This window comes from Molossus molossus, unplaced genomic scaffold, assembly GCF_014108415.1.
Source record: "Molossus molossus isolate mMolMol1 unplaced genomic scaffold, mMolMol1.p scaffold_m16_p_10, whole genome shotgun sequence".
NCBI lineage: Eukaryota > Metazoa > Chordata > Mammalia > Chiroptera > Molossidae > Molossus > Molossus molossus.
Genome location: NW_023425345.1, coordinates 7,018,435 through 7,046,362, shown reverse-complemented (window position 1 = coordinate 7,046,362; position 27,928 = coordinate 7,018,435). Strand labels below are relative to the sequence as shown.

The following is a 27,928-nucleotide window of genomic DNA, read 5'->3' as shown; positions in this document are numbered from 1 at the left end:
GGCGGTACAAATTAATGTAAAGTAGTTTAAGTCCCTGGGCCAAAGGGACTGAATAAATAGAGTAAGCTGACATCATTAGTAGTGAAATTCTCACGTATATTAGCAGAAATTAATAATCCTCAAAGGAAGAACATGAACTTCTAAAAAATTATCCTTTCATAAGCATAGATATACCATAAAATATGCATAATTTCTTGAACCATAGACACTTCCTTTAAAGGTATCTCCTTCTAGTAAATCCAGCTATATTCACCTCATATACCAGGCAATTTCTGACTAGTACTCAATTTTGGAACTTGCCCTATTTTCTCTTTGCTTAGTCCTAACTCTAATTTGAAATTGCTGCTCACTTTCCCTAAATGATAACTGAATATGAACCAGGGCTTCGTTTTCCAGCTCTGCTGCACGCTTGCCATTCTAGGGAAGGAATTTCTTCTCAGAACCACATATGATAGCTGAACACTGAACCAACCCAGTAGCTATGGCCTATATGACTCTAAAAGACAAAGTATCAATTGTAACCAAGTAGGAAAGGCTCCAAGGAGGTCAGAGCCTTGTAGTATGAAAAGAGTGGATTAAACTAAGACACACCCAAGAAAACAGTATTTTTGGTTTTCAGGGCAAAGACTCAACTCCAGGGCACCAACTCCCCAGTGAAAAATATAGACAGGAAAGGAAAATGACTTAGTATAATAAAAAATAGTAATTTACCCCAAAAAGAATCTAAACAATTTGAAACATTCAGTAAAGTCAAAAAGTCCCACTAGTTAATATACAGGCGTCCAGAATTAGTTTCACAGCTACTATGGAAAACAGCAAAGGATGCAGCATTTACTAATAAATGGATGAACATTCTACCAGGAAGGAGGGGAGAACGGTACTCAGTCTGATCAGCCCATCTCTGAGATATGTTCTTTCTTATCTCACCCCTGTGGACTCATAACAAGCCATTTCTTGTGTGAAACCTTTCCTGTGTGCATCACTGGTTAGATAGCTCCATAGGTTAACCATGATGAGTTCTTCTAAAAGACCTTCCTAACACTTAAAAATGAACAGGAGAGCCCTGGCCGGTTTGGCTCAGTGGTTGGCGTGTCGGCTGGCGGTCCAGAGAGACCCGGGTTCGGTTCCCGCTAAGGACACGTACCTCGGTTGCAGTTTGTCCCCGGCCCTGGTTGGTCGTGCAGGTGGCAGCCACTCGATGTGTCCCTTTCACGTAGATGTTTCTCTCTCTCTCTCTGTTCCTCTCTCTCCCTCCCACTCTATCTGAACAAAAAAGTGGAAAAATGTCCTCGGGTGAAGACAAAAAAAAATGAACAGGAGACCAGTCACCTTTTCTACAATGGGAAGGCTGAAGCACAGTTTCCAAGACTGCCCATCAAATCAATTACTTGACTTCTGTTAGTTGTCATTTTGAAATCTATCAACAATGGCCTGGACTAAGTGAACTATTGCAAATAAAGTTCTTTTATTCTATTCCTTCATTTAAATGTGCATCAGGTGCACTTATCACGTGCCAGAGGTTTTATATGGGTTGTCGTTACTTCTCAAAAATAAAAGCAAAAACTGCAAGTTATGTGTAGTCTTACCTCACTTAACAAATGAAGAAACAAGCATTCCAAAGATGTCAATGTGACCAAGATTATATAACTCATTTAATATTTTAAAAGCCAGATCTTTTTGGACTCCAACTTTTGTGCTTTTTCTACTTGGCCTCACATTTATAGACTGTTGGGGTTGGAAAGAATTATTTAGAAGTCATTTTGTATCTGTGTTTTCTGTCATCAATAAAATATAGGTTGCTTGACATCAAGGTCAAAGTCATACTTTTTATGTATTACTAACAGTATTAAACCCTAAGCAGGCACTCAATACTTTTAATTATTCTAATCCTAGTCTAAACTTCTGAACAAATGGCAATGATTCTACTCAGATCTTTCGAGATTAAAACTGGCTTGAGAAATTACAAGCTGAAGTGAAATTAAAAAATTCCAGATAACATATTCTGAAATTAAATTTTATAATGTTTGAGATGAACAAAATTATCACTGTCATACCTACACTGGCCCAGTCAGTGTAGGCATTATGCCTGAACAGTCTCATCTGCTGGTTTTAATCCATAAACCCTAATGCAGTCAGGATCTATATATTAGATTTATGATTTCTAAATTCTGCATATAGAACCAGAGCGTTTCAAAGTACTTCTCCAGGGATTCCACTAAAATTAAATCAGCTGATTAGAGGACAATGCTAAAGAGGCCAAGGTCATGTGTCTGATACCCAGATGAACCAGTTAGCATCACTCTCTCCTACTGCCACAATACGTATATATATATATATACCCTGCTGTAAAATTACACCCCGGTTTCACTGAAAAACTAATGCAAAGTATCACTTTTTTCCAAAAAAAATTTTAATACATATTTATCTACTGATGTCAAATACTATAACTGGCTTGTATTCTTTAAAAAATAACTATTGTTGCCCTGGCCAGTTTGGCTCTAACCCCACAGATCAAGGAGCCACAGGATCAATTCCCGGTCAAGGACATGTACCTGGGTTACGGGTTTGATTCCCCAGCCCCGGTCAGGGTCGCATGGGAGGCAACCAATGGACCAATGAATGCATCTCTCACACATCAATGTTTGTTTCTTTCTTTCTTTCTTTCTTTCTCTCTCTCTCTCTCTCTCTCTCTCCCTCCCTCCCTCCCTCCCTCCCTCCCTCCCTCCCTCCCTGCCATTCTATCTAGAAATCAATGGGGACATATCCTCAGGTGAGACTAACAAAAAAATTAAAAATTAAAAATAACTATTGTCATTCAGAAAATATGCCCATCATTCATCCTTTCTTTCCATACTGACTGAAAACCTAGTCTCAAAAGGCTAGCACTGGAAGACAAACACATTAATATGTGATGTATGATACAGCAGAGGTGTGTATAGGTCCAGTGAAAGTACACAAAAGGGAATGGCTAACACTAGAAGGTATCATGGAGAATAAGCTCCAGGAAGTCACGAAGGGAAATGAGGCAGGTAAGGGTCTTCCAGAGAGAGAGAACAAAAATTTACAAAGGTATGCTCATCAAACAACATGGCAAACTTAAGAGAACTTTCTAGTATTTTACTAAGGCAAGGTTGAGAATTGAGAGATATGACCAGTTGAGAGAAAGCAAAAACAGTATCTTCAAGATTTTTCTACCTCATCTAGGTTAAGTTTTCCTAAAATGCCTTACTGTGAGTTAGATTTCCAGAGTAAGGGGAAAAAATATTAATACCATGTGGAGAGTTCTCTTTATAGTTTCCATGATACGAATAAATGTCAATAAAAAGCTCTGCACAGCAAATGAAACCATCAACAATATGAAAAGACAACCTATGGAATGGAAGAAAATATTTGCAAATCATAGGGATTAATATCTAAAATATACAACTCAATAGCAAAACAACAAATAGCCTGCCTAAAAAATGGGCAGAGGAACTGAATAGACATTTTTCCAAAGAGGATATACAGATGGTCAACAGGTACATGAAAAGGTGCTCAAACATCACCAATCATTAAGAAAATGCAAATCAAATTCACAATGAGATATCACTTCACACCTGTTAGAATGGCTACTATCAAAAAGATAAGAAAAAACAAGTGTTAGCCAGGATATAGAGTAAAAGGAACCCTAGTGCACTATTGGTGAGAATGTAAATTGGTACAGCCACCATGGAAAACAGTATGGAGGTTCCTTGAAAAACTAAAAATAGAACTACCACATGATCCAGCAATTATTCCTGTTATTTATCCAAAGGACACAAAAACCACTAATTCAAAAAGGTATATGCACCCCCACATTCAAAATGGCACCTGCACCCCCATGTTCATTGCAGCATTTTTACAATAGTCAAGATGTGGAAACAACCTAAGTGTCCATTAATAGATGAATGGATAAAGAAAATATGGTGTATCTATACATAACAAAATACTATTCTGCCATAAAAAAAAATGGAAACCCTGCTATATGGGAAAATATGGATGGACCTTGAGGGCATTATGCTAAATCGGTCAGACAGAGAATGACAAATACCGTTAACATCTCACTTATATGTAGAATCTAAAAATAAATAAATAACAAACTTATAGATACAGAAAAAAGATTGGTGGTTGCCAGAGGTAGGGGGTGGAAGAAATGGGTAAAAAGAGTCAAAAGGGACAAACTTCCAGTTATAAAACAAGTTAAGAGATGGAGATGTAATACACAGTATGGTGACTATAGTTAATACTACTACATTGTAAACTTGAAAGCTGCTAAGAAAGTAGATCTTAGAAGTTCTCATCACAAGAAAAAATCGGTAACTATGTGAGGTGATGGATGTTAACCAGACATATTATGGTGATCACTTCACTATATATATATATCGAGTCATTACCCCAGAAAATGTTATATATCAATTATATCTCAATTTTTTAAAAAGAATAAAGGACAAAATGAATTGCATTCTTCTGAAAATGAAGCCTTTAGTGGCTGAGAATCCTTAATTAGAGCAAAATCCAAGTTTGCTGCCCTGTGAGACAGAATGAAAGTTTACTTATTCTATTCAGAGAATTGGTTTAAAAAGTGATCAGTGGAGTTTATTCATCAATTATCCTTTCCTATAGCTGTTTTAAACTCTTACTGTGTTGAGTATTTGAAAAGCAAATTTATATTAATAAAAGAATCATCTTCATGCCCGCACAACCCTAACATATAAACACAAAGTATGTGCATACCCACATCCTACCAGCTTTGACAGGCAAAGGGTTCGCTCATGTATGAGCTATAGCAATCACAGGACAAAAGTAGAATCAAATTTTTAAGTGAACTTTTTTTTCTTTTATTTTTTAATCCTCGCTTGAGGATTTTTTTCCCCATTTATTTTCAAATAGAATGGGAGGGAGGGAGAGGGAGTAGGGAGAGAGAGAGAGAGAAATATCAATGAGAGAGACACACATCAACTGGTCACCTCCTGCATGACCCAACCAGGGCCAGGGACCGAACCGCAACCAAAGTAAGTGCCCTTGACCAGAATCGAACCCACGACTCTTTGGTCCGTGGGCCGATGTTCTACCACTGAGCCAAACTGGCCAGGGCTAAGTAAACTTCTTAATGAAGTAACTATATATTCAGAATTGGGCAAAATCATAGGTGTACAACTCAATAAATTTCCACAAAGTGACCCACCCATGTAACCAGCATCCAGGTAAAAAAAAAATAGAACACTAAACCAGCATTTCATAAGCCCATCTCATGACTCTGCAAAGTCACTCCTACCAGGTCACAACAATTACTTTCACATCATAGATCCATTCTGCCTATTTTGAACTGATAAAAGGAATGACACATTATGTACTCTTTTGTACTGGCTTTATTCAATCCAGATTGTATTTGTGAAACTGAACCATTTGTTGAGTATAGCAATAGTTCATTCACTGTCATTACTGTAAAATATTCTATCTTATAAATATATCAGTTTATTTAAAAACATTTCAGTAATGCTGAAAGGCATTTTGTGTTATTTCCTGCTTGGGGCAATTGCTAAAAGAGCTGCTACATACATTCTTGTACTTGTCTTTTGGTGCACATATGTGCACATTTCTGTAGGGTATACCCAGGAGTGGAATTGCTGGTTATAGTACCTTGATATTCAGCTTTGAAAGTTACTATCAACTGCCAGTTTTCTAAAAGTTGCAACAATTTACATTCCAAAGCTGTACCAATTTACCTTCCCACTAGCAATGCATGAGGGTTTCAGACGCTGAACAATCTCGCTAACACTTGCTAATGTCTGCCTTTTTCATTTTAGTTATTCTGGAGTTAGTGTAGCAGTATCTCACTGTAGCTATTTGCTGATGATTAATAATGTTGATAGCTCTGTGGGCATTTGGATATCATCTTTTGAGAAGTACCTATTAAATCTTTTGCCTCTTTTTTATACTTGGTTGTTCAAAGTTTGACTTATAGGACTTCATTTATATATTGTTTTATAGGAGTTATCTATATATTCTAGATATCAGCCAAATATCTATATTGCCAATATCTTCTCCCACTCTGTGGCCTGCCTTTTTACTTTCTTAGTGGTATCTTTTAATGAACAGATATTCCTAATTTTAATGTAGTTAATCTATCTTTTTTGTTTCTTCACAGTATTTATGTCCTAGTTCAAGTAAAGGCTTATCATGAAGATACTCTCATATGTTTTCTTCTGGAAACTTTAATAAAATATCACTCAAAATGCACTATTTTTATAATTACCAGGCACATCATGTATACATATACAAAATGTACAGATGAAGTTTCCTTCCACCAAACAGATCAACCAACTCAAATAATCTGTGAGTTGGGCAAGATCACACTAAATTAAATTCAAGTGCTTCTTATGTACCCAGGATTGTGTTAGGTGCTACAAGAGCTACAGGGGATATGTAAGAGGTAGTCCCTGACCTAAGTAAGTATTAACCTTACCTGATAGTATGACACAAATATTAATTGTGTCTAGTGTTTAAGTAAAACTCACTGAGAATTTTGATAGCAGAGCTCAAAAATCAAAAATAATTCTCCACCATCCTCAGCTTCCAAGCAAATTTCTACTTCAACAAGGAAGTAGGACAAAGGCTTTACTTCATTACTGCTACTGCTTCTTCAATACATACCTAAAAACCATTCACCAGTTTTCATAGGAGTACATCAAAGATTTATAAGATAACAACTACAAATTCAGTGTTATAGCCCAACAACCTAAAAGAAATAGGAATCTGGAAATTATGCAATTTTACCAGAAAAGAAAAAAATATTTATTAACACACACACATTCTCTCATATACACATACAATCCTACATTTTTTCCCATGTTTTCCAATGTTCTTGCCCATAATTACTAATCCTATTCTTCCTGATCTTGGGGAAAAAGGTTATCTAAGAAAAAGAAACGCTTGCCCTGGCCAGTTTGGCTCAGCAGTTGGAGCGTCGGCCTGCGGACCAGAAAGTCCAGGGTTCGGTTGCCGCTGGGGGAGGGGAGGGGTGGGGGAGGGGAGGGGAGGGGAGGGGAGGGGAGGGGAGGGGAGGGGAGGACACTGGAGAAGGTCTCTGTGAGTTAGGGATCAAATATATACATGACCCCTTCATAAAAGATAAATTTAGGGAACGTCAATTCTAGGATGAGAAGTTGAAAGGGGTTAAATGAAAGAATACTCATTAAACCAACTGAGACAGCAGAGAGTTTTTAAACCATTCACTGAGTTTTCTTTATTCGCCTATTTTGTAACAAGCCTCAAAATAGAATTGTGCTACTCTTCCAAACATTTAGAACAGGAGGGAAAAGAACAAGTCTGCTATTTTTAGAGGTCAAGGTGGACCAGATGCTTCATAGCCTGGGCTTCTAGGCCTTAAGCACGTTTTCTGAAATAAAGCAAGAATGCGTTAACAGAGCTTAAGGGATGACCTCAAACTAGGGTAGTTTATTACTACCTTGTTACAAGGGGGGGGAAAAGTATATGAAATTAAAACTCTTTAATCAGAAAAATTTTTAAAGTCAGTACTCTGACCCAAAATAATAGGCAAAGGCATGACCAGTTAAGAATTAAACTATTCAGCTCTGGCCAGTTTGGCTCAGCGGTTAGAGCATCGGCCTGCAGTCCGGAGAGACCCAGGTTCGGTTCCCCCTAAGGGCGCGTACTTCGGTTGCAGTTTGTCCCCGGCCCTGGTTGGTTGTGCAGGTGGCAGCCACTCGATGTGTCCCTTTCACGTCGATGTTTCTCTCTCTCTCTCTCTCTTCCTCTCTCTCCCTCCCACTCTATCTGTACAAAAAATGGAAGAATATCCTCGGATGAGGATAAAAAAAAAAAAAAAGAATTAAACTATTCAACAGGAACCATAATTTCCTATGGTATTCCTTCAGTCAACAAACTTTTATGATCATGTATACCTACTATGGTCCCTAAGGTCTAGGCACCATGTACACAGTGTGAAGAAAAAAAAAATACACAGTATCTGCCCTAATGAAGTTCAGTCAAACTGGGGACAAGACATTACTCCAAGTAATAAGCAAATATTTAGTTAAAAATCGCAATAAACAAAAAAAGTGAAGGTAACTGTACTTTAGGTTGAAAAATAAGACTCCTTGGTAGGATGACATCTAAACTAATGGAAAAACAATGAAAAGAATCTTCAGTGATCACAGTCAAACATGTTTGGTTGATTTCACCCCCACCAATTCCAACTCATTTATTCCAAGGTCTGCTTCTGTCTCTACTCCCAAACTAACCCTACATTCTGAGTACTGTCTCTGCTCAATCAAATCAAGATGCCATGGTAGGGCCTGCTTGAACTAGGAATCACAACTGGGTGCCTCTCATGGTATGGACTTAACAGTATTTGACAAGTGCGCATCCCAAAGACAGTACAAAACTGCTAAGGTCTCAAGAGCCCCCACATACAAACTCCTTCCACAGTGCCTTAGAAGATGAGCAACGGTGCCTCTCTGCTTCTAAATCAGTACCTCTGCCTTCCTGCCATATCAAAAGTAGGTTTTGTATAACTGCATGTGAATCTACAATTACCCTAATAAAAATTTCAATTAAAAAAAGCAGCTTTCATCCCAGCCAGTGTGGCTCAGTGGATGAGCATCATCCCATGGACTGAGAGGTCCAGGTATGATTCCCGGTCAGGGCACATGCCTGGGTTGCGGGCTCAGTCCCCAGTAGGGGGCATGCAGGAGGCAGCCGACAGATGTTTCTCTCTCACACAGATGTTTCTATCTCTCTCTCTCAATAAAAATAAATCAATAAATACTTATTAAATAAATAAATAAAATTTTAAAAGCAGCTTTTGCCCTGGCCAGTTTGGCTCAGGGGTTAGAGCATCAGCTCATGGACAGAAAAGTCACAGAACTGATTCCTGGTCAAGGACTTGTACCTCGGTTGCACGTTTGATCCCCAGCCCTGGTTGGGGTTGTGTGGAAGGCAACCAATCAATGAGACATCGATGTTTCTTTCTCTCTTTCTTTCTTTTCACCCCCCACCCTATTAGGAGGAGGAATTAAAAATATCCTTCGCCCTGGCCAGTTTGGCTCAGCGGTGAGAGCGTCGGCCTGCGGTCCAGAGAGACCCGGGTTCGGTTCCCGCTAAGGGCACGTACTTCGGTTGCAGTTTGTCCCCGGCCCTGGTTGGTCGTGCGGGTGGCAGCCACTCGATGTGTCCCTTCACGTCGATGTTTCTCTCTCTCTCTCTCCCTTCCTCTCTCTCCCTCCCACTCTATCTGTACAAAAAATGGAAAAATATCCTCGGGTGAGGATAAAAAAAAATATATATCCTTCGATGAGGATTTTAAAAAACGGCTTTTGCAGCTCTGGCCAGGTGGCACAGTTGGTTGAAGTGTCATCCTACACACTAAAAGGTTGCAGGTTCCATTCCCAGTTAAGGTGCATACCTAGGCTGCGGATTTGGTCCCAGGCAGAGGCACATACAGGAGGCTACCAATCAATGTTTCTCTTTCACACTGATGTTTCTCCCTCTCTCTCACCCCCCCCCAAAAAAAAAAAAAAATCAGTAAAGAGATATCCTCAAGTGAGGATTAACAACAACAACAAAAAAAGATTTAAAAAAATAAGCAGCTTTTGCAGCCTCAAATCCTCCCTATAAACAATAACTAAATGGTTCACCTGCTTCCTCTCTCTAGTATCAGCTTTTTATATATCAGAGGCACAGTGTTTTAGCACACCTAAAATGAGAAGAGGATGACAATAAAAATAAGTCTAGGCCCTGGCCAGTTAGCTCAACTGATTAGAGAATCACTCCAATACACCAAGGTTATGGGTTTGATCCCCAGTCAGGGCACATATAAGAAGCAACCAATGAATGCATCAATAAAGTGGAACAAATCGATGTTTCCCTCTTTCTCTTTCTCTTTCTCTGTCTCTCTCCCCTCCAAATCAACAAATAAAATAATAAGTTTAAAATGATCTTTAAATAAACATTTAATCACTACATTCCCTTTAGAAAAGAGTTTCTCCTAAGAAGAATTTAAGACTTATAACTTGGTATGGAAGAACATATATTACCTTTGGATACAGAACGTAATGGGCTGAACCTGTGTCTTTGATACTTACCAGCTGTGTGACACTGGGCAAGTAGTTTCCTCATCTCCAAATGGAAGTAAGGTCACCTCATATAAAGTGAAATAATACGAGTCTAAAACTTGGCAAATAATAGCCACTCAAAAAAACAAATAAGCAAGCAAGCAAACACACACACACACACACACACACACACACCCCTTAGCTGCCTTCTCTTCTTCACAACTAAAGTGGGATCTTAAAAAATAAAGGTGGGGCTCTTTCCCTGCCCCAGTGGAGTTGCACGGAGGCGGAGGCTTGGGTGCATTCAAGATTTGGCTCTACCCATAACCCACCGCCATGGCCGAGGAAGGCATTGCTGCTGGAGGTGTAATGGACGTTAACACAGCTTTACAAGAGGTGCTGAAGACCGCCCTCATCCACGATGGCCTAGCGCGCGGAATTCACGAAGCTGCCAAAGCCTTAGACAAGCGCCAAGCCCACCTTTGTGTGCTCGCATCCAACTGTGATGAGCCTATATATGTCAAGTTGTTGGAGGCCCTTTGTGCGGAACACCAAATCAACCTTATCAAGGTTGACGACAACAAGAAACTAGGAGAGTGGGTAGGCCTCTGCAAAATCGACAGAGAGGGAAAACCCCGTAAAGTGGTTGGTTGCAGTTGTGTGGTGGTTAAGGACTATGGCAAAGAATCTCAGGCAAAGGATGTCATCAAAGAGTACTTCAAATGCAAGAAATGAACAAATAAACTTGGTTTTAAAATAAAATAAATAATAAATAAAGGTGGGGGGAGATGGTGAAGGAAGCCTAAATGGTGATGGAAGGAAACATGACTTGGAGTGGTGAACATACAATACAGTACACAGATGATGTATTACAGAATTGTACCCCTGAAACCCATATAATTTTATTAACCAATGTCACCCCAATAAATTCAATAGTTAATTAATTAATGTAAAAAAGAAGATCCTACTGGTAAATTGAGAACATTATCAGAAGCAGCTGATGGTTAAAAATATCAAGTAATTCTGCATTAGCTTCAATGCTACAATGCTATGATCACTCATAAGAAGGGTGCCCATGTGGCCTGTCTTAAGAAATCCCAATTTCAAATACTCTAACCCATCATTCCCACTAACATCAAAATATCCCAGAAATTCAAATATTTCCATTTCTAAATTATATCTCCCAGACAACCTGGTTACCTAGAAACAACCTCATTACCTAGAAAAGTTTTTCATCAAACAACATATTCCACATTTGACTTGAGAAATATGTGACCATCAGAATAAAAAGAACACCAAAAGTAGATAGGTCAGGAAAACAAACTAATGTTGCTGAGAACTTTATGATTATATACTATACTTTTACAAAGTCTATCCTAATAAATTCACACATGAATACCCAAATGGATCAGAATGAAATTGCAAAAACCCAGATGAACCTGGGACTGCAGAGTTTCTGCGATCATCAACTAGCACATTCTCAGTTTAACAGGCATCTGAACCAAATAGAAAATCAAGTTTACACATGAAATATATCCCTTGTAGAGTCTGGAAGGCTCATAAGAACGACTCATAGTACCTGCTATGAGCCTCACCACAAAATCCTCTTGTAACCTTAGCGGAGCACCTAGTATATCGTGCAGTAGTTGAGAAGTGGGCCAAGTTCAAACCTACATCAGAGCACATAAGGTATACTCCTTTGGCAACAGTGCTACATGGAATGTGATTGCAAAACACCCTTCTACCTCTACTGAGTTTTAAGTCACTGTCAAACTTGCCTTTGACACAAAGCCAGAAAGGGCCAGTGAGACTCAGTTTATAATATAAACAAACCATCCTCATGCAATATTCTGAACCCTTTGGAAAGGGTGCGAGGATTGAAAAATAAAAAATGGCTCAGTTTTCCAAGTTGGCTTCACATTCTCATGTTCCCAATACCGACTTCCAGCAAACATCTGCCAGGTTCAGAAAAAAAAAGCCTTTCAGCATCTGCCTTTAATTTGGCCTTTCCTCCTCCCTCCTCTCTCTCCTCCTCCTCCTCCTCTCTCCTCCTCCTCCTCAGGCTCCTGCCCCCACAAGGAATACTGGGGCGGGGGAAGATATATATATATATATATAACATTATATTATATTATATTATATTATATTATATTATATTATATTATATTATATTATATATATATATATAATGTTCCCTGAAAACAAATGGAGACAAGATTAGAGAGGAAAGGAGACTAAAATAGGGAGGAGTAAACTGGGCAGTCAGAGAATGAGGCCCAAAGAGAAGAACCCGAAATGGCTGCTCTTGAGCTGCAGCAGTGAGGGCTGTTTCTGATTAGGTGAGCACAATTGCAGGGCTGTGCAGGAAGTGCTCAGGGGGCCCTTGGTCAGCCCCATCCCAAGCACACTGGAAACCTTTGTACTGCAGCAGACCCATCTGGAATCAGTTAGGACCAGGCTCCTAGCAGGCCTTTCCTTTAAGGCGGGAAATAAAAAAATCTCTCTAACAGAACTAGACTGAGCTTTCTAGCTTGCAACCTTCTTATCCCCTCCCCCTAAGTCACCCTTCAGAGCACATTTCTCCATCTTCTGTTCTTGGGTCACAATAAAAAACAGTCACATTAAGAACATGAAGCGTTCAGAAAGCTAGCATCCAGGCCCAGAAACCCCTAGAAAATTACAGCACTCATGCAACTAAGATCCCCTTTACTCAATTTTGGGGTGTTTTAAATGTTATTTTTAGAAATTTGAAGTGGCCTACTTTGTTCTTTAAAGCATTTAAATGAAGCATATTCTTCATGAAACTTTTTCACTTTGTTCTGCTTCTACATCATGCAAAACAGTAGAAAGAGACACTTTGGAATAGTTTTCCTAACATTCAAAAAAAATTTTTTTTCCACTCACATTCCTCAGTTAAATTGCCAAATCAGCCCTGGCCGGTTTGGCTCAGCGGTTAGAGCGTCGGCCTGCGGTCCGGAGAGACCTGGGTTCGGTTCCCGCTAAGGGCACGTACTTCGGTTGCAGTTTGTCCCCGGCCCTGGTTGGTCGTGCGGGTGGCAGCCACTCGATGTGTCCCTTCACGTCAATGTTTCTCTCTCTCTCTCCCTTCCTCTCTCTCCCTCCCACTCTATCTGTACAAAATATGGAAAAATATCCTCAGGTGAGGATAAAAAAAAAAAAAAAATTGCCAAATATTTCTGCAGAAAATAAATTTTTAGTGATGCTTTCTGAAAAAAAAAAAAAAAAGAACTTCTCTGGTAGCATGGTAAATGCCTAGAACTATGACACCAGAAACCTAAAGAACAGTCTTTTTTTATCCTCACCTAAGGACATTTTTTCATTTTTTGTTCAGATAGAGCAGGAGGGAGAGATTGGAAGAGAGAGAGAGAAACATCAACATGAAAGGGACACATCGAGTGGCTGCCACCTGCACGACCCAACCAGGGCCGGGGACAAACTACAACCGAGATAAGTGCCCTTAGCGGGAACCGAACCCGGGTCTCTCTGGACCGCAGGCCGACGCTCTAACCGCTGAGCCAAAACGGCCAGGGCTAGAGAACAGTCTTGATGGTCATTAATTAGCCACGTGGCTAGAAATAAACTACTTTATCTTTCTGAGTCTGTTTTTTTATGCACAGAATGTGGGGGTGAAACATTCTCTAAGATTATTTCCAGCACCACTTCCACACACCTAACAAAGCAAGAGTACGTATACAACTAGTCTCCAGCTTCACTTAGGAATTAGTACCATTTTAAAGCAATTTTCTTATTGTCCCCAAAAACCATACGGAAAGGAGTTAGGTATATGGTAGGGAAGAACAGGCAGAGCCTGGCAGCTGGTATGACTCTTCCATACATCACATTCCGTCTTCGTAATAATGCTTAGGAATATCATAATCATGGCAGGGGGTACAGTGTTTAAGGGCAAGTACCAGGCCAGTCTTCTGGGCCCAGCCACGTGATCAGAGAAGCACAACACTAAGACCTAGAGAATTAAATTCACAAATAAAACTACTAAAATACAACTTTGTCCTTTGTGCTCAGTTTAGAAACTTCTAATTTATTTCATTAATCTCAACAAATTCTGATTGAATCTACTAAGAAGGCCAGATTCTCTGGAGAACACACACACACAAAAAAAGAAACCGCCCTATCCTCAGGGAGTTTATAATCTTCAGGAGAGATACAGACATGTTCAAATGCAATTTTAGTTCAAGACTTGATAACAGCGAGGTAATTATAAACTATTGTGAAAGTCCCAATTGCTGCTTCCTCCAAAGCCTTCCTTGAGGGCCTGTACGTTTTTAGAGCTCTTTCTCTTATCTTTTTTTCCTTCTATTAAACTGTTAGGGTTCTGCCCTGGTCGGTTTGGCTCAGCAGTTAGTGTTGGCTTGAGGTCCAAAGAGTCAAGGGTTCGATTCTGGTCAAGGGCACTTACCTTGGTTGTAATTCAATCCCCGGCCCTGGGGTCTTGCGGGAGGCAAACAATCGATGTGTCTCTCTCACACTGATGTTTCTCTCTCTCTCTCTCTCTCTCTCTCTCTCTCTCTCTCACTCACTCACTCACTCTCGCTTTCTCTCTCCCCCTCTCCGTCCCTTCTCCCTCTTTCCCTTCCTCCTACTTTATCTGAAAATAGAAAAATATCCTCGGGTGAGGATAAAAAAAAAAAACTGTTAGGGTTCTATTAAGTCTGAAAATTATGTTCCACCATAATATTTAAAGGCTGGCATTATAAATTCTCAAAATAAATCATATGGGTTCAATAAATGTTAAATAAGCAGTTCATATCTGAGAGGCTCAGACTACATAAACCATCTCCCAACCCCAGTTGTCCTCAGTGCAAGAGCACTTGAAAACTTGCCCTGGCCGGTTTGGCTCAGCAGTTAGAGCATCGGCCTGTGGTCCAGAGAGAACCTGGTTCAGTTCCCGCTAAGGGCACATACCTTGGTTGCAGTTTGTCCCCGGCCCTGGTTGGGTCATTCAGGAGGCAGCCACTCGATGTGTCCCTTTCACATCGATGTTTCTCTCTCTCTCTCTCTGCCCCTCCCATTCTATCTGAACAAAATATGAAAAAATGTCCTCAGTTGAGGATAAAAAAAAAAAAAAGAAATCTGTAGCAACAGTTACACCTAAGGCAAGTGAGAACCAATTCTTGACCCTAGGATGGGTTCCCACAATTAAGAAATGGTTGAGACCTGGGAAGCTCAGCTGGTTAAAGCATCATCCCAATTTGCCAAGGTTACTAATTCAATCCTTAGTCAGGGCACATACAAGAACCAACCAATGGATGCATACATAAGTGGAACAACAGAAGTCTATGTTTCTCTCTCTCTCTCTCTGTCTCTCTAAAAATCAATAAATAAACTTTTTTTAAAAGTATTTTAAAAAAAGAAAAAAACCAGTTGAGTAAGTAAAAGATCTGCTGATTGGAACTGGATTAGAACTGCTGTTAGTATACAGCCTTGCCCTCAGTCACAACCAGAATGGGCAAGAATGACTGCAGACCACTACTGGGTTTGACGCTCAAGGTACATACCACAAAACCCCTGCCTTTACTGCCAGGCTGTGATCAATGTCTCCCTCATAAGTAAAATAGTTAAACAAGGGTCTAGCCCTGGCCAGTTTGACTCAGCGGTTAGAGCGTCAGCCTGCGGTCCAGAGAGACCTGGGTTTGGTCCCTGCTAAGGGCATGTACCTCAGTTACAGTTTGTCCCCGGCCCTGGTTGGGTCGTGAGGGAGGCAGCCACTCGATGTGTCCCTTTCATGTCGATGTTTCTCTCTGTCTCTTCCTCTCTCTCCCTCCCACTCTATCTGAACAAAAAACAGAAAAATGTCCTCGGGTGAGGATAAAAAAAAAACAAGGGTCTAGTTCTTAAAGGGCCTGTTTTGCCATTTCATATCTAGAGGTAGAGAAAAAAATAATCCTATAAAACTGACACCTCTTTCCTCAATCTCCAACCCTATGTAACCTGAAGGCTGCATGGATCCCTTTCCCTGGGCCACTGCACAGGGTATCAGACTCTGGATAAAACATCTTCCCTTCAGTGAGTTAACCCCTCCCTAAACTGGCAAAATTTCAAACAGTGAAAAAGAAGTAAGAATCTATAACATGGGGTTCCAGAAACAGCAGAAACTTCCTGCTGGAACGTGGAAAGCTGAACTGTAGGAGGCGCGCCGAGGGATCTGGCCCACTCCCTAAACATTTCAGATTAGGTAAGTTGAACTTGGCAGCTCCACTGACTCCCAAACCAGCTCTGAACAAAACTGGACTGGTCAGGAGTCATCGTGGCAAACAACAGCACAGGGGCCAATCAAAACTTTTGGCCCTGCCAAAGAACTGCAGCCTTTCCTTAAAGGGAAAACACTTCAAGGTGAATGTTCCTATGTGTAGCTGTGAGGAGAGGAATTTTCAGACTTTCTGAATTCCAGCCTTCAGGTAACTTTGCTTCCATGAATTCCTTTTCTCGTATTCGTCCTCCTCTGTAACACCAGCCTTTCCGCAGAGTGTAATAAAAGCAGATTAGGAATCTACAGAAAGGCCACCACAATCCGAACACTACATTTGACCAAGAAGGCAGGGTGTCCCTGCTTGCCTTAGGAGAGAACTGGTACTCACCCTTACTGTTACTACTTGAGGGCATCTCCAAAAGAGTTTTCCCTTAGATCCTCACCTCTCCTGACCACCTCTCTGGCTTTCTCTGACTCTGTCTCTCCTGCCATTCAGAACTCAGAGCAAATCAGCTGGAGGGCTGGAGTCAAGTCATACTGCTGCAAGTAGTTCCACAGCTGAGAGGTTCATGGTCCAGCACAAGGCATGTCTCACACTAACTAGAGCAACCTTTCCTTTTTAAATTGCCAATCCAGCATAGAGTGACACTTACAAAATGAAGTAAAATAGCCCTGGCCAGTTTGGCTCAGCGGTTAGAGCGTCGGCCTGCGGTCCGCAGAGACCCGGGTTCGGTTCCCGCTAAGGGCACGTACTTCGGTTGCAGTTTGTCCCCGGCCCTGGTTGGTCGTGCGGGTGGCAGCCACTCGATGTGTCCCTTCACATCGATGTTTCTCTCTCTCTCTCCCTTCCTCTCTCTCCTTCCCACTCTATCTGTACAAAAAATGGAAAAATGTCCTCGGGTGAGGATAAAAAAAAAAAAAAAAAAAAAAATGAAGTAAAATAAATTTCTAGAAAAAATTAATGACATACATAACATAAATGATTCAACACTCATAAAATTACTCTATCATATTGTTGTTATAAAAGTCTCTAAGTAGTCATAATCAATTTCTGTACTTATCTTATAGTGAACAGTTAGTGAACCAATACCAGCCTACTAATGACAGACACTGTAATTATCACCAGTATAGTGAAAGAGAATAAGCTCTGACACTACACAGTCCTAGGGATGATTCCCAGCTTAATCACTTACTAGTTTTATGACTTTGGCCATATAATTTTCTTCTCTTTTATTGAATTTATTGGGTGGCCATATCATTTAACTTGTCTGAATCTCAATGTTTGCATTTATAAAATAGAGATATACTATCACCAAATACTTTGCGGGGTTATGGAAGGATTAGGAAAACAATGGCAAGGGGCCTAGCACAGGTATACATAAAATAATAACCATTACTATCAAGTTTTTCTAGATAGTTCCTTTCATCATTCTCTTTAATCAAAGGCAATTCCAATTCGAGTAAATCCTAACCTTAGGAGTTAGAATTTTCATAGCTAATGAAAATTAACAAAAGCCAGATCTATGATCTATTACTCCTTTGCCTTTTTTAATCAGGAAAAAACAAACATTCTTCTTGTGCCAAAATGCATTTTCTTTCATTTCTAGTGTTTTCTGTTTAACCCAAAATATATTCCAATTTGTTTTATAGTCACTCACCAATTCTGCTCTCATTCCAGCTTTGTTGTTTTGTTTTACTAAATATTAAATAGATACAAGAATATTTATAAATTATGTAAAAGATATAAATAATAATAAAAACATGTATAACCCCAGCTTAGAATTGTCCTTTTCCCTCTCCCTGCTCCCTCCCTCTCTCGTCCACTAAGGTCCTTCTTCACAACTGTTCTGAAAGATCTTAATTTAAGCCCCAGCTCTACCCCTTCATGACTCATATAATCTTACACACCAAATGAAGCTCCCTGTTTGATTTCATCTAGCTTCAACACTTTCAACACACTCCATGCTAAACCCCTCCCAAGCTCGTTTCACGTTCCTTACCATTCCAATTTAGACAGTTCTCGATGCCATTCTCCCACCCCAGAACTGACTGTACTGGATTCTCCCACCAAAGACTGACTACCACCATCACTCCTTATTTTTCCCTCAGTCCTTCCTTCCTTCCTTTTCTCAACAAGTATCCTTCAGTCACAGGCAAGAGGCAATTCTACCTGATCCTCCAAGATCATCACCTCCCCTCAAGCCTAGATCCATCCTCTGACAAATATTTCTCTTGGGTATTCACAGTATAAAGACTATATGGAAAGCCCCGAAGAATCCAATCCAACATTTTTATATAGTAAAAAAGCTGTTTATAATTTAAAATAACAGAATGGGAGAAAATATCTGTAAATACATATCTGATAGTGGACTGGTAACAAGAATATATATAGAACTCCCAAACCTCATTAAGAAAACAACCTAATTTTTAAAAAGAGAAAAAAATTTAACAGACCCACCATAGAAGAGAAATTAATAGCAAATATGCAAATATAAAGATGCTCAACATCATTAGAATTTAGGAAAATGCCAATTAAAACTACAAAGAGCCCTGGCCAGTTTGGCTCAGCGGTTAGAGCGTCGGCTTGCAGTCCAGAGAGACCCGGGTTCGGTTCCCGCTAAGGGCACGTACCTCGGTTGCAGTCTGTCCCCGGCCCTGGTTGGGTCATGCGGGTGGCAGCCACTCAATGTGTCCCTTTCACGTCGATGTTTCTCTCTCTCTCTCTCTCTTCCTCTCTCCCTCCCACTCTATCTGAACAAAAAAAAGGAAAAAAAAATGTCCTCAGGTGAGGATAAAAAAAAAAACTACAAAGAGATACCACCACATACCTATAGGAATGACTCAATTTAAAGGAGAGGAAAACACCAACAATACCAGATAGTGGAAGGATATGAACTGTAACTCTCATACATCCATTGCTGATGGGAATGCAAAAATGATAAGCCACTCTGGAAGACAGCTTGGCACTTTCTTACACGTAAAGTTAAATATATGCTTAAGCTATGACCCAGCAGTTCCACCCCCAGGTATTTACCCAGGAGAGATGAAGACATATGACCACACAAAACCCATAGACAAATATTTACTGCAGTCTTATTTGCAACTGTCAAAAGCTGGAAACAACCCAAGTGTCTATCAACTGGTGAATGGAAAATTAAACTGAGGTACAGACATAACTAAATAACTACACAACAATAAAAAGGAACCAATTACTAATACATTAAATAGCATGGATGAGTCTCAAAAGAACACAAAGTGAACGAAGCCAGATTCAAAAAGCTACAGAGTATATGATTCTATTTATATGGCATTTTAGAAAAGGCAAAACCATAGAAACAGAAATCAGATCAGTGATAGCCAGCAGGTAGGGATTGGCAGAAGGACAAACTAGGAAATAAAGTTCCCAAGAGAACTTTCTGTGGTAATAAAAGTATTCTATACCTTCACAGTGGTAGTGGTTTCATGACTGTTACATTTGTCAAAATTAATAGAAATGTAAACCTTTAAAAGGCTGAATTTTACTGCATATAAAAGAGACCTCAATAAACAAACAAAAATATAAACCTCAATAAACAAACAAAAATATATATAACCTCCCTCAAAAATTATAATAGCCTCCTTCCCCTCCCATCACAGAGGTCAGCACAACAGCTAAGAACACAAGGTTGGGATTTGAGGGACTATAATGAGGCACAGGTGGGCAGGCTCAGAGACCAAGCACACAGAGTGGCTGGGGGAATTGGGGACTATGAGGAAGATTGAGGAACTGTGGGGAGGTTGGAAGGCCCTATGAAGAATGGGCAAGAGGGCCCATTGGCTAATTCCAGGCCATGAGGAATGGGATACAGAAATAGAGGAGAGAAATACTGTGGTTGGGAAAATGGTTACATTAAGCAAATATGTAAAAGAAATAAGTAAATATACTAAGGATAAGAGGAGCCAAGTTTCACCCTACTTGAGAATATATTTACAAAAATGGGAAGAGATTGGCTGGATTTAAGACGGAGTAATTAGCATGAACTCAAGTTTTATAAAATAAAACTCAATGTTCCTATTTTCTAATATAAAATATATAACCTACACACACATACGTATACACACATGTACACATCATGCATATATTTCTACATACTTATATACATACATCTACACACATACAGAAATAAAGTTACAGATGTACTTTATAGTATGTATATGTACATATATACTTACATATATTTTCTAGCTGTCTACTGACACAGCCTAGAGGCAATGACACCCCAAAAGCAATATGCATACCTAGCACCCAGATTTTAGTTTCTAATTACTTCCCCCATTTAAAAAAACAAGGGCTCCTTGGAAATGGCTGATTCCAGGGCTACAGCAGAAAAAGAACAAGATAATCTTAAAAAATCTGTGCCAGAAAGTCAAGAAATGTCCCATGAATGATAGCAATAAGTCAACAGTACGAAGAAGCCAGCATAAAGCAGGTCTCACTGGCCAAATTGGGGACAGCTTGAGGATCAGAATAATTATAGAAATGAATTACAAACCACTGAATAAAACAAGAATTCATGAGTCCCTACTGACAGAAATAAACAAACAAATGAGGAGGGAAACTGTTCCTTACAGTAGAATGGCAACTAACACATAAAGATAGACTGAAGAAATGGAGAATCACCATGCGACAACTATCACAGAAGTGGCTGGTTGGAAGAAGCTGTCAGTGGATGTCAGGGAGAACTCTAGTGAGGAATAGGCTAGTGGTATCATCTCAGAATACCTTTCCACAAGATAATGATAATTATAAAAGGGAAGTAGTGGATTTAATGTGGAGAAACCTGGCAAACACCAAATCAAGCAGGTGATAAAGGTTAATATCACTGATAATGGGGCAGACAAACATCACTTGCCTTCATGTTTCATACATATTGAGAAGAGAACAGCAACATCTCAGTGAGACTCCTGTCAAGACTGATATGGCTGTTGTCATGAAGAATTAGACAGACACAGACCTCAGTACTTCAAAAATGTCAATGACACGAAAGGCAAAGACTGAGGAAGTATTCCAGACTGAAGGAGTCTGAGAAGACATGCAACTAAATGTTAATACATATTCCTAGAAAGAATCCTGAACCGAAAAATGGAAAAGAAGACATTACAGGGACAACTAGCAAAATGAAAAGAAGACATTACAGGGATGAATGGTAATGTCGTACCAATAGTGATTTCCTGACTTGAAGAGTTGTATACTGGTTACAGGGGAAAGCCCTATTTGGGGGAATACATATTGGAGTGTTTGCTCTCAAAAAGTTCAGGAAAGAAATAATCATAAAGGGTACACACACACACACACAAAGTGGGCATAGAGGAAATGCAATAAAATATTAACAACTGGGGAATTTGAGTGAAGAGAAAATAGGATTTTTAAGGGGTTTCTGGTTTGTTTTTAGTTGTTCTGCCAATTGTGAAATTTACTCTAATTGTGAAATTATTTCAAAATAAATATTGGAGAGAAAATAATAGCCATCTGCTGCCAGAAACTATGCAGGACATATCTTTTATCCTCACAACAAACACTCATCTTAAAGCTGAGAAGGTTAACACCCTGACCAAGAAAGGTCCTCCAAGTGCAGACCCCATCCAAACTGAAGTCTGTCAAACTCTAAAACTTTCAGTCCTCTACCATACCTTGCTGCCTCACTCAATAAACAGATAATCATTTATTGAAGGACATGCCAACATCTGTACTGATCACTGAGGATATAAAATGAATCAGAACATCCCTGCCCTCGAGAAATTCAGTCTAACAGAGATAAAGAGACTTGCAAAGTAGTAAAAAGTTATAGGTGCTATGGTTTGCCTTTACTTCACAGGGAATGTTGGCCCTCACTCTACAACAAAGTCAGTACAAGCCATTAGAATGTGGAAGGTCACGTTCTGAGATGTCTAGGACTAAGAAAGCAATGGCTACAATGGAACGTGCTGAGGTCATGTGAGTGAGAGGCCCCCATCTCTCTCACACACACACACATAGCCTCCAAGTAGACCAAAAGAAAACAAGAGGAGGGAGGAATATGCAAGAATATTTGAGGAGTCTCAAACTACTCTCCTCCTGAGGTTTTATCCCACCCAGAAGTATTCTGTGTTTTGTTTAAAAGGGGTCTTTTCTAAAATGTAGTGGATATAGTGGGATTAGAACTGTTTGGCCCAGTTACTAAACTAGACTACTGCCAGAAGTCATACCCTTGGTGTTTTCTACTCCAAGCAAAAAAGCAACTCTTGTGTATAAAAGAAAGCAAAAGTCTGAATCTCTACCAAAGCACCAAGAATCAGATTTACTAGGCTCCCTGCTTCAATGACTCTGAAAGCCAAATTTATCCCCAGAGGAAGTGGGTTTTACCATCAATTATGTGCAAATTCAGTGGTTTTCTTCTGGTTATACGTCAACTAGGGATTGTGCAGAGTTTTGCAACTAGGATGGTTCAAACCATAGATCATTCATCATTTAAGTGAAGGAGGAAAACCCACACTACTCACTGGCAATACAATAGTATTAGCCACCAAAAACTTACAGTTTAGCAGGGGAGACAGATAAATAAAAAGGGGGCTATGGAACATCTAGTAAAGACACCTTCTAGACTGAGGTGGAACCAGGGTCAGGAATGGCTTCCTTGAAAAGAGATCACCATTTAGTGGAGAGCTAAACAAGAGTACCAAGTTTGTGCGTTTTATTTGGTGGAGAATTTTCTGAGAGGGCAGGTAAAAAATAATACAAAAAATATATATGCACAAAAAGCAAAGAGGGGGAGAAAGAGCAAGTGAATCCATCTGCTGAGACACACATAGTTAAGAAAGAAGCCTAGCAATGGCTTTTAGTAGTGGAAAAATAAATGTTTGATCATTACAATAATTTTATGGTAGTTATTATCTACTTCGATTTACTAATGAGAAAACTGAGGCTTAAGAAAAGTTAGGCAATTGGACCAAGTCACAACAAATAAATGGCAGGCTGGCTGAAAAGCCCATCCTTTTTCTGTTCCAACCACCTTCGAGTTTTACCCAGAATACAAAAAAATCCCTTGGATTCCCAAACAAATCACCTGTTTCCTGGATATCCAATTCTTGATGCTTAACATTTTCAAAATTCAAGCAGTCACCAAAGCTAATTTTGCTCCATTTAGGGGTATATCCCTCAATAAAATCTAATATACTCATTTTTATGTTTTCACAAATGTGAATTTCAACACAAACACACACATACACACACACACATACACATTTTCCCTTATGTTATAGAGTCCCCAAAAGCTTAAGCCAGCAGTAAGAAGACAGCCCACACAGAACTCAGTATCCTCGGTAATGCACAACACATCAGCATTTATTTTATCTGGCAGCAGGAAGAGTAGTTAGGACCCCACAATTATCCCTGTAGAGAGGGACACCAAAGGGAATGCAGGCATAACAGCTGCAATAATGGTAACGCAAATAGCCCTCTGTACTTATAGCCAGTCATGCCAAGAGCTTTTAAACACCCACATCCCTAATGCCTCCCTCTCCCCCATGCAGGTGGGCCAATTCCTTTCCATTCTTTTCCTACCCACATAATTCCAGAGGAATAGAAAATCTGCTGCTGGGAGTGGGAAGCAAAGAAAGCTGCTGTACTTTCAACACAAAAGACCCAAAAGGAAAGGTCCTAATTCCCCACCCTTTGTTCTATCCATTAAACCAGTGTTTCCCTATTCTACTATCTAAAACACAGAGAAGTGTGGCTCCTGTTACCTCCCCCAGCTCCCATTCCCGGACATCCACCCTGGCCCAGCTAAATCTGGTACCCCCGCCCCAATCTCCACATTTACTCACCTCTCTCATGGCACCTAGCACATTATCTATCTGCTTGATATCAATCCTTCTCCCCACTATTCTGAGAGCTCCTGGGGACAGGGGCTGCTCTCACAATCTACCTCCCTCCACATCCTTAAACAGCCAGCACAGCGTTAGGCACACAGGTGCCGAATTAAGGTTCACTGGGTGAATATGAAAATTGCCGGGTGAAAGAGACGTGAGCAGTAGAAAAGGAAATGGATGGACGCTAATTTGAGGTCTGATGGTCCAGGTTATCTGACAGAAATCAAAGTATAGTCTCTACGCTAGAAAAATATGTTGAATGCAACACTTACATAAGAATATCCTTTAATAGTCACTAATAAATTTGAACAAAAGGTGAAGCTAAGAGTATCATTAAAAAATATAACAAACCATAATTATTAGTGTTATGTCCCCAAAAGCAAACAGCAACAAAAGAATAGTCTACAAAAACTACTACAGCCTTACCACCTATCTCCAGGTCCCGAGACAAAGAGTTTTTCAGGGCTCCTTTTTTGGGGTGGGAAGCTCTTTTGCCCACCACTTCCCCTTACCCTACCCTCCCCCTACAACCTGCCAAAGAAAATAATTAATGTTTTGCAATATCCAAGAATTCTGAAAAGGACACATCTCCCCAGTTCTCCCCAGTTTATTCTGAGAGCTGCTGGCAAGATAAGCAATTTGTTCCCAGTTATAGTAGACTTCATCTGGGTGATGAATGAAATCAACAGCTCCTAACATGGTGTGGGAAGAATGCAGTATCTCAAAAACAAGCTTTGGTAGTAGTACCATTTCCAAATCTGCCTCCAACTCTTTGACTATGAGGCTTTTCCCAGGCTCTTCCTTTGCTCTAATCCATCAGCTACTTCCTCCCCCAGGGAGAACTGCTCTCAAATCTTCTTTACCAAATCTCCATGTCAAAATCTCTACGTGTCAAAATCAAACAGAACCTGATAGAAAGGTAAGATGGGAATCGGTCTGATAAGGTCCTGGGATTGTTTCAATTTAAACTCCTTTGGCCATACTTTTTCTTGGATTTTTTTTCTGCTGAAGAAAACTACAATAATTACTTTGGAGAGGTGCTGATTTTTACTAGGTTTTACTTGGAATCACTGTAATAAGAATGTCAGAGCTGAAAACAACCTCAAATAATCTCATCATATCCCCACATTTATTTCACAGATGGAGAAAGGCCCAAAGTTAAGAACTGCCTAACTACGGTTACAGAAAAGGAATTCCTTAGAATGTCAGATCCTAAATGGCAAGACTCGTATTTAATTCATCCTCAGGGTCCAGTACCATGTTCAGCCCTTGGTAAATGATTGGTGAACTGAACTAAATGAACACTGCTAATTGGAGGGAAATCTAGGAATATGATCCCTGATGTTTCACTTCAGGTAGTGTTTCTTCATCACATGTGACCAGAAAACTGGGGTCTTGGAAAGTAACTGATGGTAAAGCAGATGGCATGAAATTCGGGCTCTCTCCCTCATCAACTAGGTGCACTCCCTTTATCTCTGACACCGTCTGTAAGATCTCCAATCTCTATGTTACAGCTGCTCTAAAACTCATACAGCACTTCTAGCCTGATTTCCTAAAATACCCCTCTTCCACCCAGATACTATTTTAATAATTCTCTTCAGTGTCTTCTTAATCTTCCAAATGTCTTGGGATCCCTCCTTACACCTCACCTTAACAACAAGCTGCCTCCCTTCCCTTTGTGCTGCTCTAAGCCAACGGTTCACAACAATCGCTGCATACTGGAATCACCTAGGCACATTTTTTAAAAATACTGATTCCTGGATCCTACCCCCAGAGTTCATGATTTAATTATGGTCTGGGTGGGGTACAGCCAAGTACTGAAATGTTTTAAAAACTCCCTGGTGAGCCCTGGCCGGTTTGGCTCAGCAGTTGGAACATCAACTTGAGGACCAAAGAGTTGAGAGTTCAATTCTGGCCAAGGGCACATACCTCAGTTGCAGTTGGTTTGGTCCTGGTCTCAGCCCTGGTCAGGTCGTGCAGGAGGCGACCAATCAATGTGTCTCTCTCACATCAATGTTTCTCTTTCTCTCCTCCCCTCCTTCACTCTATTTGAAGATAAATGAAAAAGTATCAACCAGTGAGGATTTAAAAAAAAAAACAACTCCCTGGTGATGCTTATTCACAGCTAGCTAACATTGAGAACCTTTGCCCTACACCATCAGGAATTCAGGGCTCAGTCCATTATATACTCTAAAAATAACTACTGCCATTTGTTCTGGACTTGCAAAATATTAGGCTGCTCTGCAGCAAGGCACATGTGTTGCTAGACTAAAGGCACACATTATAACCATACCCTTGCTTCACATCTGCCATTTAATAACACTTTGGTAAATATGTCGGTAAGCTGTATAAAAAATTAATAATATGGCCCTGGCCAGTTTGGCTCAACAATCAGAGTGTTGGCCCAGTGACCAAAGGGTTGTGGGTTCAATTCTGATCAAAGGCATGTACCTGGGTTGCAGATTCATTCCCCAGCCTTGGCTGGGGTCATACAGGAAGCAACCAATGTATGTGTCTCTCTCACACTAATGTTTCTTTCTCTCTCTCTCTCTCTCTCTCTCTCTCTCTCTCTCTCTCCATCCCCCCTCCCTCCCCCCCCCCTTACTCTAAACATGAATGGAAAAATATCCTCAGGCCCTGGCCAGTTTGTTCAGTGGTTAGAGCTTCGGCCTGCATACTGAAGGGACTCAGGTTCGATTCCCGGTCAGGGGCACGTACCTGGGTTGCAGGTTCAATCCCCAGCTCCAGTCGGGATCGTACAGGAGGCAATCAGTCGATGTGTCTCTCTCACATTGATGTTTCTCTCTCTCTCTCTCTCTCTCTCTCTCTCTCTATATCTATATATATATATATATATATATATATCCCTCTCTTCCACTCTCTCTAAAAATCAATGAAAAAATATCCTCAGGTGAGTATTAACAACAACAACAAAAAAAAGAGAAAAAATATCTTCAGGTGAAGGTTAACAACAACTAAAATTAGTGATAATGAATGGCAGCAGCCTTCTAAAAGACTGCAGGGGGAAAGCTATACTGAAGTTTTCTGACTCAGAAACATATTCAGTTTCTGAATTTTTTTTAAGTCAAGGATCCAGAGGCCTTCAAATCCAGACAGTCTTTCTGTATAAAAAATAGCTCTTTGTGACCAACCCAAATATGCACAAGAACATGCCATGTATTTTCAAGCCTCCATGCCCCTGCTCCTATAATATCTTGTCCAAGTGGAAATCTCCTATTTGTCCCTCAAAACCCAGTTCAAATGCGTCCTTTAGTCATTCATTCAACAAATACTGAGAATCTACTAAAGTGACAGGCACTGTTCTAGGCACTGGAGATAAAACACTGAAAAAGACCTAGTCAATGGTCTCATAATGCTTACATTCTACTTGGGAAGCCAGATAGTAAACCAGGAGACAAATTAAAATAATTCCAGATGGTGGTTAAGTGATATGAAGAAAATGATAAAGCCCAGCTAGTGTGGCTCAGTGGATTGAGCATCGTCCCATGGACTGAGAGGTCTGGGTTTGATCCCCAGTCAGGGTACATGCCCAGGTTGCAGGCTCAATCCCCAATATAGGGCACGCAGGAGGCAGCCAATAGATATTTCTCTCTCACATTTATGTTTCTCTCTCTCTCAAGAGTCAATAAAAACATATTTTTAAAAAAGAAAATAAAACAGCCCTGGCCAGTTTGGCTCAGCGGTTAGAGCGTTGGCC

General features: G+C 40.1%; 2 protein-coding genes across 8 annotated transcripts in view; one reads left to right on the top strand and one right to left on the bottom strand.

Annotated features, from left to right (window-relative positions):
• Positions 1 to 27,928, bottom strand: part of RBFOX2 (RNA binding fox-1 homolog 2) — a 292,073-nt gene that overhangs the window by 220,252 nt on the left and 43,893 nt on the right. The gene's annotated exons all lie outside the window — the stretch shown is intronic.
• On the top strand, positions 10,355 to 10,836 carry LOC118624109 (40S ribosomal protein S12-like). Its single transcript, XM_036252103.1, has one exon. The coding sequence runs from the start codon at positions 10,431 to 10,433 to the stop codon at positions 10,827 to 10,829; it is 399 nt and encodes a 132-aa protein (XP_036107996.1). The 5' UTR covers positions 10,355 to 10,430; the 3' UTR covers positions 10,830 to 10,836.

Excerpts from the sequence above, each read along its gene's own strand:
- LOC118624109 (XM_036252103.1), top strand. The coding sequence starts at position 10,431 with ATGGCCGAGGAAGGCATTGCTGCTGGAGGTGTAATGGACGTTAACACA.